We start from the raw sequence: 9,590 nt of genomic DNA, 5'->3' as shown, positions 1-9,590 counted from the left end.
CCATGTCATCACCAACAACTGATATAGTAAAGACTCTGATTATAGTAAAAAAAAAAAAAAAAAAAAAAAGATTTTTGCTTGACTTTGGAGTTTAACTGACACTTGGGCTTGTCGACAAACTGCAGTTTTAATTACCGAGCGTAGACTGTAAAATACACCTTGCTGATGGAAAAAATGGGAAATGCAAGACCTAGAGTAAGAATGATTTGAAACTTCAAAATGCTAGGATTCTCAACAGGATGCGTTAAGCACTTTGTTGCAAGATGTGTCGCTGATATGACGAATGACGTGCAGTATTATTGTAGCATTACTACACAACATTTGCAGTTTTTTCTGGACTGTTGCAAGGGCAAGCTTATGCAACAAAGCGACGAGTGCTTTGCACTGAAAATTAGCAATGCTTGAAAAAAAAAAAAATTGAAGCAAACGTGCACAAGTCTGCAGCAAAGCAGCTCGTCTAGTCGCGACACTTTTGTATTACTCAAAGTGCAGATTGCAAAAAACCTTCCATGCCTATGCTATGACGGGCCATTAAAGCACTGTTGCAGGAATGCTAAATATTGCTGCATTAAAATACTAGAATGCTGGAGTACTATTACCAAGGAAAAATATCACAGCAATGTACAAAACCGCACTAGCATTGTTCAAGCGGACAAGTGGCGTGAAGCGCACGACTGAACAGTTCTTAGATCCAATAAGCCTACAATGCTAATGGACCAAGGCTAGGGGGGAAAAAAAGGGAAACTACGGGGCCGGTTTATTACAAGCACTGCCAAGGAGTGTATGCTAAGGTATATTTGCTAACTACAACCCTACACAGAAATGAGTGAATAGTGGGATTATGGCACTACGGATTAACCACATTTTAAGTCGTGCATGAATATAGTTTGACAATAACACCGTGTTTCATTCATGTTTTGAGCTATCATTTAAATGCATAAAAAAAGCTAAAGTAAGCATTTCTACAATGGAAGAATGCTCTGAAAAACCCAACTCTACACACAGGAAACGTGCAGCAAAGTGTAAAGAAGGCAACTGGTATTTCAGCTCCACTTTTTCAGTGCGACGACGGTGCATTGGAAGTTGATACAATGCGACATAGAGAAAACAGCATCGACGCAGGATGAAAGTGGAGATTACAGAATATGAATGCTCTACTGTGTCTGCCTCTCTTGATATGTCCCACCATTTGCTTGACATGAATCACCTGCATTTTACAGACAGCATTCACACTTGCGACTTGCAAAGTTGTGCGAACATTTTGATCAAAAAGCTACTGTCGAAAACGGTTGAAAAGCAACAGTCTCAGCCAATCGCGTGTTGATATTCCGGCCTAATGGCTGTTGGTCGCAAGCCACTAACCGATCAGCGGCACGGGTTAAGTGAATGGAGGTTAGTTTTACGTCCGGCTTCTTGTTGCTTGTGAACAGTCAAGATCGAAAAGCCTTGCCCCAAACAAGATTGCTCTAGTTAACCCACGCAACAATTTTAATTTGTTATGATGACAGCTGCCACAAGCCACATCTTTTACTTTCATCTAGTTGTGCTTAGTGCATAAAAAATGATTTATGAAAGAATACCTGAATTGACACAGTGGGACAAAAACTTTCCAGGGGCATTTTACTTCGAACTGTACGCTTCTCTTGCGCCTTGTAACGCCATCTCATACTCCATACACTTGAATAAGTAGCCTTAGTCCAAAATATACTCTGTTCTAATATTTTTACCAAAATAGGCTTGCTTCAAGCAATGCACAAGCGTCTTCTGTAATTAGAAAGCTATGCTGCTGCCACTCCTAGCACTGAGAGCAAAATAATTTGGCCTTTATGAATAGGGTACCATGTTCTAATTGGATAGAGACCACTGTCACCACAAACAAAGCTTTTATGGGCAAGAACAGACCTCAAAACGAAATACAGGTCTCAATACTATCTGCTTTCTTAGCAAGTGTAATGCTCGAGTTGACAACACTCTTTTGGTGTTGGTTCCAGAGACAGTCATTCACTCCAAAACGCTGTCAATCTGTGCTTTTGATTCGAATGGCGGCAAGTATGTCTCTTGCTGCTGGATGAACATCCATTGCGAAAATGAGCCAGAGAATAAATTTTTGGTGCGAGCAATGACTGGATAGACTTTTCTCATGTCAAATTAAAAACAGCATGAATCTATGGACATCGTGATTGGACTTTATTTTTATGCTGTAACTCCATTTGCTCCTTACTCAGTACATACCATCCTGTTATACTTCAGTTGCGAACACAGGCTTTAAAGAAGCTAGGTTGATGTGAACTATAAGTGTTAGTAGCTGATGAAATAACTTTACAGCGGCTTAACCACTCTCAGAATTAACCATTACTCTTGACAGTATTCAGACAACACAAGGTATTAAAAGCCAGTTTCCAAGTTGAACACATTTCTTGCTGGCATGCAACTAATATATGGTTGGTTGGTTGGTTTATGGTGTTTGTCATTTCATAGCGACTCAGGTTATGAGACGCGCCGTTGTGAAAGGCTCCGGGAATTTCGACCACCTGGAGTTCTTTAACGTGCAGTGACATCACACAGCACACCTTTTTAGGGCGCCTTGCTTTTTGCCCTATCGGAAAGCAACCGTTGTAGCCGGAATTCGATCCCACATCCTTAGGCACAGTAACCGAGTGCCCTAACCACTGCACCACTGCGGTGGGGCGCAACTAATATATGGACATTCAACAAGGCAGTTATGTGCACGAAATCACCAGAGCAAAAATGACCCAATCAATTACTTAATAAAAGGCCTTGGCAACATCGGTTCAAATAATTAAGGCACAAGGGCACTCTTTATATGCAATCTTATCAAAAGTACATTCAGCATTTTTTTTCCCCAATAACCCTCAAAATTCCTCTACCTTCTGGAAAACGACCTTATGCTATCATGTACCTGCACATTTCTTAAGGAGGTTAAGTTCATAAATCAAATGTGAATATCATAATTCTAGGCACCTCATAACTTGTATTCAACCTTATTTTGCTCAATACGCAATTTTTTTGCTGTGCTATGCCAACAGCGATATAAATTTAGTCAATGAAAATTTCCTCTTGAAACCTTTATTCATTTATTAAATACCATATTGTGGCCTGTAATCCATGCGTGTAATTCATGTTGTGGCCTGTAATCCAATATCCATGCTTGCAGAAAACAAATTTTTTTTTATGCTTTCATTTTTTGCAATAATTGCCTGCAGATTTATCACAACATTCTAGTTCATTGCACAGATAGATTAACAAAAATAACGGAGCAACACATTGTTCTTTAGTTCTCAAGTTAGCCCTGTTAGTGTGATAAGCAAAATAACTTCTGGAGGAGAGACAGTATGTTTAAAAAATTTACAGAAAAATTTTTAAGCTTTCACTAAAGCCATCACCTAACAAAATAAAATAAACATTTTTCCTTCGTGACTTGTATCACATGAGAAGATGCTGCTGAAAACAATACTCAGCTACACACATCCATGCCAACGAAAACAATATACTCATGGTCGTGTTCAGCTCAAACTACAGTGGCTAAGAGTCCACTGACTAGACAGAATATCACCATGAAAATGAACAATCAGTCGATCTCACTAGTAAACCCAATTACAACATGAAAACCAGGAACGCTATTGCTACAGCAGTATAAATATATGGTAAACGCCCTTTTTTTATTTTATTGTCAGGCCTTTCAGGACTTGTGATAGTTGATAAAACCAACAAGGGCTATTCCATCACATTGACAAGAATCTGAACAGACAACTGAAAAGGCTATTACCACCTCAAACCTCATGCTTTCAGCACAAACACAGAAACACATTATTTTCTTTTTGTACTGTGCAGAAAAGTCGGCACATGAAAACAACAAAATGACAAAGTTTTATTCTACTTCAAAGGTTGCTCTTCTGAACATCACATTCACCTTTACCCGCCCTTAAACATGACTCGAGAGTCGAATCTGGCAATGTACAAGCAATCTCCACCAACTCTCAGCTATTCAGACTATTTTATTCAATACCCACACAGTCTTGTTAACCTCCTTCGTGTTGTGAGCACAACATGAAATTATACACTGTGTATAGGCTTTTAAAGTGCTCTAAGCTTCTCAAACACCACCCATGCACTCGCGCAATGTTGTGACATTTCTTGTGCACAGCCCCGCCGTGTTTCTTTGCACCAGTCAACTTCAGCAGCATCTGAGTTATTACAAGCAAGATGCTTCACTTCTTGAGGATCCGTTTGATCTGGCTGTTCTGATGCACCACCGTTCCTTCAGCCAGGTCTGTCTTGTCGGTCAGCTTGTCCAATAGCTCATTTTGGTCATCAAGCTCCTTGCCAAGGCCTCGTGCCAGGAACTTCAGTCTCCCGAGACCGCTGTCCAGCTCAGCTGAAACAAAATGACAAACCTTCAGCAACCGCATTATCATTCATGAAGTGTCACTCCAATGTTATTTTCAAACATATTATACGGCCCCTGTTTTACTCAGTAACAGTAGTGCTGGTGTCATAAGTGCGAAGCCTCCATCCTCTAGGAAGAGTCATCCCAGAGTTGTCCGCTCAAGTTTCAACCCATATAATGCTGCAGTGGCGAAAAATGCACCAGCAAAGAAGTCAAATTCAAGGACGCAAGAAAGCCAGTTTAGAGGCATGCATGGGCCGAAATTCTGAGCCCAAGTCCGATGCTGCAAACCCGAGCCCTGCTCGACTCTGAAAAGGCCCGAGTCCAGCCCGGCACTCAGATTCAAGGCCCAGGCTCGGACCAGCCTGGCATGCTAGAATTGCAGCTGAAGCCATGATACAGAAGAAAATAATTTCAGAATAAGTTTATCCAAAATCTTGAAATGCTTGGTTCTCACTTTTGAAATGACAAACTTCCTGAATATATAGAGGCACAGCACATACATAGAACCAACTTATTCTGCAAAAACAAGTTATGCATTGAGCTGAGGCATTTCCGGCGCTCCTGGATAATGAACCCGGTATCGCTGAAGTTTCTTTCGGTGCTATAACTTGTGGCTGGAATGATTACAAGGGGTTGATTTTGCGGCTAAGTATTTGGTGAGCTCGCCTGGCTCACCGTACGCCTTTCATGTGAACTTTTCGCTACACAAGAAAGAAGAGGAAACTTTTGCACTGCAGATGGTTTGAGCTATGTCCCGCTTCAAACGAGGCCATGTCGAGGCAGGAGTAAGCCACAACAGAGCCATTTGATAGGAAACAGCATGGCGCGAATCTTTAAACGGAACCAGGGTCATCCAAGTGGAGATGTGAAACTTGAAACTAAAAAGCCCACAAGTGGCCCTCTACTCAGTCACTGACGGCTAACAAAAATCCGTTCGCGGCGAGGAAGCATGGTGGAAAGGTGGGTCGACTCCGGGAAAAAACCATGATGCTTTTGCGCGGAGAGGATGTGGGAAAATATGCATTCTAGATGCTTATCACGCTATGGCTGTATTCGCACTTTCGCAAAAGTTGCATGCGTTTGTTACTGAGTATCCAGCCTGGCCCGGTCGACCCGAGACAGATATACCTTAGCCCGGACCCGTCCTGAGTCTTAGAGAGGGCTGCGAGCAGCCCGAACCCGGCCAGATACGGGCCAGCCCAAGCCTGTGCACAGCACTAAGCCAACTGCTCGCTCATCCATCACCATCCTCGACCTGACGACCCACCCAACCTCCACGCACACACTTTACCCTCCAGAAAAACTCAATTGTGTCTTTGATGTCTTGGCTTAGAGTAAAAGCATCAAAGTAACCAACAAAGAATACAAATACCATCACAGCTTTCTCGCATCAAGTTTCACCGTCGTCATGCCAATCTGCTTTGTCCTCGGTCTCACCAAAAAAATGACATTGTACTGAAGTAGCAAGATTAAAACACACACTCAAGGTTTCAGGGTATAAAGCCTGAGCCCACTCAGCAGCATCAAATGAATCAGGCCTGAAAATTCACCCGCAAACCAATGTTTCCATGCAAGAAAGCACATTGTACGGTACCTTTGAACAACATGATCACCTCAATGAAACATAATGTGTGCTTGTTATCATATGAAGCCACATTGATTGAGCTGCAGCTGTTGACAATGAAGTGTAGAATGCAAAAGATTTTTGAAACTGAGTGAGGTGTTCAAAATAGCAGACTGCTTTATCTATGGTGGAAGCTAACTGAAACCTGAGCTTAATGGGCAGTTTCATGTGTTGTCCTATGGGTACTATTTTTGGCTAGTGCTCTTCTACATGAGCAGGCTAATATTTCCTGATTGCAATGGCAACAACCACATATCCCATTAAATGTAAGGATTACAGGAGGGAGTTTCAATGCTCAAGTTTCCTTCAGCGTAAATGGTTACTGTGACTGCTGCAGTAAGCCTTTGCGAAAAACTAAGGAATTGAAAACGTAACAAAATTTCAAACAGCGAATATCATCCTATTCGATTATTCAAACAAAATAAATAGTGCTGATTCAAAATTACTGAAAATGAGCTGGATACACTCTCAATTTTTCGAGTAGTTCTCAAATAATTGGCACAAATTTCACGAGGCCTGGCACAGTTTCTTTCAATGACGAAGGGTTTGGTGCAGCAGCGAGGTCCATTCACGTTATGCCTTTAATTCTCATGCATGACTTCTCAGATCAAAGTACATGGCAGGCCTCAGGCAAGTTCAAAAAATTCTGCCTTGATGCCCTAGAAGGCCATAGCTCATTTGTAGCTGTTTACCTGTCTCACATCCAGGTATGTGCCTCTAGTTTGTTGTCTTTTGTCAATAGCAAAAGGTAATTTTTTTCCAAGTGTAATTTGATGGCAATACAATTAATATGCTGACCAGTTGCAAACTCTCAGCATAGATTAATGCTCCAATCTTAACAGTCGTAGCTTTAACTTCATAAGTTAGCACCGTGCCGCAATTACGCCACTGGCACTTCAGTGTTTCGCACGATTGCTCATTTTGACACGACAGCGCTGAGGATCCTGCGTCACAGAAAATTTGGCAGCAACGGCTTCGTTAGCGTCCAGCGAAAAATCCAGATGTTACAATAAAAATTAGGAACAGGTCACGGATATTTGGATTGATGCCAAATTTTTTAGGGAGGTCCCTGTAAGCTGAGGAAAGTAAATAAGCTTAAAGAAAAATTCAGTCAATTTGGATGGTGAGAATCAAAGCCTTCGGACCATGCAATGGGCACAATACTCCTAAGCCACAAAGAGCCGGTGGTTTAAGTTGAATAAAGGTGAAACTGGTGAATGCATGATGTGAACTGGCCCTGATAACTGAACTGTGTTCTATATTTAAAGGTGAAGCATAACTGTCCCCCAAATTTCCATACAAATATTTTCTTCGTACTTAGTGCTATCAACCTTCAATCCAGTTTTTAGCTATGCTATTCATGTTTCATTCAGCAGTGAATTCACACTGTGCGTATTTGAGTTTGTTTGGAAAAGGTATCACTGACACCACAACATGCAGTGGTAAATTACTTGCGATTAACATAAAACAAAAATAAAGCTCCAAATCTTCAATGGTTTAAACCTCGTCAGCCAACCATGATAACACATATGTATGCACCACCAAAACAAAAATGGATTTTCCATACCAAGGTTAGAGTCCAGCTTCTGCTCAATTTCAGCTGTGCGACTTTTGTATGGTGCTTGTCGAGTAGGAGCCGCAAAGTCCTCTTTCTCATCTTCAAAGCCAGCCCCGAACCCAGAGGTGTCCAAGCCTCGAACCCGGAATGCAGGGTGAGTGGATGGCCTTGAGGCACTGCCGTCCTGTTTCACTTTGTCCAGTGTCTTCTCAAGCTCCGTTGTAGGCCTCTCTTCTTCCTCATCTCCAAAACCAGCAGTGGCACCCGCATTTCGGGAGGCATCGGCACTGTTGCCACCACGAAAGTAGCTCTTGATGCTTCCGAAAATGCTCTATGGACAATACAAATCAAAGCAGTAGAATCGTGAATTCACTGATAGCCTCTATATTAATAGCTATATTAATAGTATATGCAGACAATGTTTCAAACTATGTTCCTGCAGAGTGATAAAAGCTGCCAAAATTACCGCAGCCCATGTCACAATAGGGCACAGCCTCGGTGAGAATACTACTACATGCATTACACCGTGTTCACATTCACAAAACAATATGCACAGAGAATGTATCCGTTACGCACTGTCGGTTTATGTTGTGTCAGTTAATGTTTTTCTTTGTGTGCCACGGCAGTTATGTCGTTATACTGCAAGTGGATCCATATTACTGTGGTAAGGTCGCTGCAACGCCACTCACCTTCATAGAATTCAGGTGCTTCTGGCTGACTTTGAGATTCGTGTTGATGGTGTCGAGCTTGCGGTCAACATTCCTCAGCTGTTCACCCTGGTGCGCTAATTCCTATCGAAAGAAAAAGGTCAAAAAGGAAGAAAAAAGGCGGCAGAATGCTGTTAGAGTAAATCAGGAACACCGCTGTGCAGAGGAAGATGACGAACACACTTCATGTAACCTGAAACCGTCTCGATGGGTGGTTTAGCCATGAAGCAGAGGCGTACTTCGAAACGCTAGCTCTCTGGGAGTAGCCTTTTGTTAAGAACCCAGCGAAATCACCCATGAGCGCACAGCACTGGTTCCCGAGTACACAGTAAGCACTGAAGGCATTCGCACAGTGAAATCTGCGCTGTGACACGGGCAAGCCACAGTATTTCAGCAGCGCCAATAAAAGACGGCAGCACCTAACCACAACACACTTCTTAAGCCGGCACATAAAAATGCCACAGTGAGTGTGCGTGGCATAATGGAATGAAACACCCAACACGAAAGAATGATTCATAAGGTGTTTACAAATGCAAATGAACAGCTGACGAACATCTGCGATTGACAGCGACCGCTCCGTTCCGCCGCTCCGCCGCCTATTGTTAAACTAGATCTCAGAACAGGTGCCAACATAAGGAAATCTCACCTCAGCGGTGGCTATGCCAACTTGTTCCGTGTCGTAGAGTACACGCACGGCGGAGTTGGAGCTTTGTAGGATGCTGTCTTCCAGCTGCTGACGTTCAAGCAACAATTGATCCCTTTGCTGTTCCCACTGGCTATTCCGCGCATTTTGCTCAGCACCAAGAGAGTAAGGGGAACTAGCTTTCTTGGCGCTGTTGAGAAAAGTAAAGTCGTCCACATCTTCTTCCGTTTCATCGTCTAAAAACGGGTTTGCAGCCACCTTGCCTCGTCCAACGTTCGCCATCTTGGAGTGCACTAATCACGTGACCAATTGGCACGTGACGTTACAGCAGCGTAGCCAGCATGCCAGCTCATCATCAGGTTTCCCGACAATTCTGACGCAAACCGTTCTGAAAGATTTCTCAAGACGCGCGGAATGTCGACAGTATGTATATAGTATGTATCAAGTTCTGTGGAGTCCAGAATATTGACGTGCATATTAAACGCACACTAAGGCTTTAGCATGAAGTGCATCCTTATTAAACCTAAATTGCGCTCGTGATCAAGTGGCTTTATGCTATTTTACTTTCTACTAGAGGAAAGAGGGGTGTCCCAAAAGTAAAAAGGAAACTGGGGTGCCATTTTGTGAAGGTCTGCGGATTATTTTAG

The 9,590-nt window shown here is 42.6% G+C and overlaps 1 protein-coding gene across 1 annotated transcript; it reads right to left on the bottom strand.

The window, feature by feature from the left end:
• Positions 1–2,791: 2,791 nt before the first annotated feature.
• Snap29 (Synaptosomal-associated protein 29kDa) lies at positions 2,792–9,255 on the bottom strand. The gene is made up of 4 exons (XM_084598533.1): positions 8,947–9,255; positions 8,283–8,384; positions 7,603–7,924; positions 2,792–4,396 (listed from the first exon to the last, which is right to left on the bottom strand). The coding sequence occupies exons 1-4, from the start codon at positions 9,223–9,225 to the stop codon at positions 4,230–4,232; spliced, it is 870 nt and encodes a 289-aa protein (XP_084454659.1). The 5' UTR covers positions 9,226–9,255; the 3' UTR covers positions 2,792–4,229.
• Between the last annotated feature and the right edge of the window lie 335 nt (positions 9,256–9,590).

Source organism: Amblyomma maculatum, chromosome 3 (assembly GCF_055883805.1).
Source record: "Amblyomma maculatum isolate TAMU_Amacu chromosome 3, ASM5588380v1, whole genome shotgun sequence".
Taxonomy (NCBI): Eukaryota; Metazoa; Arthropoda; class Arachnida; order Ixodida; family Ixodidae; genus Amblyomma; species Amblyomma maculatum.
The sequence above is the reverse complement of the archived record's forward strand: the minus strand, read 5'-3'. Positions and strand labels throughout refer to the sequence as shown.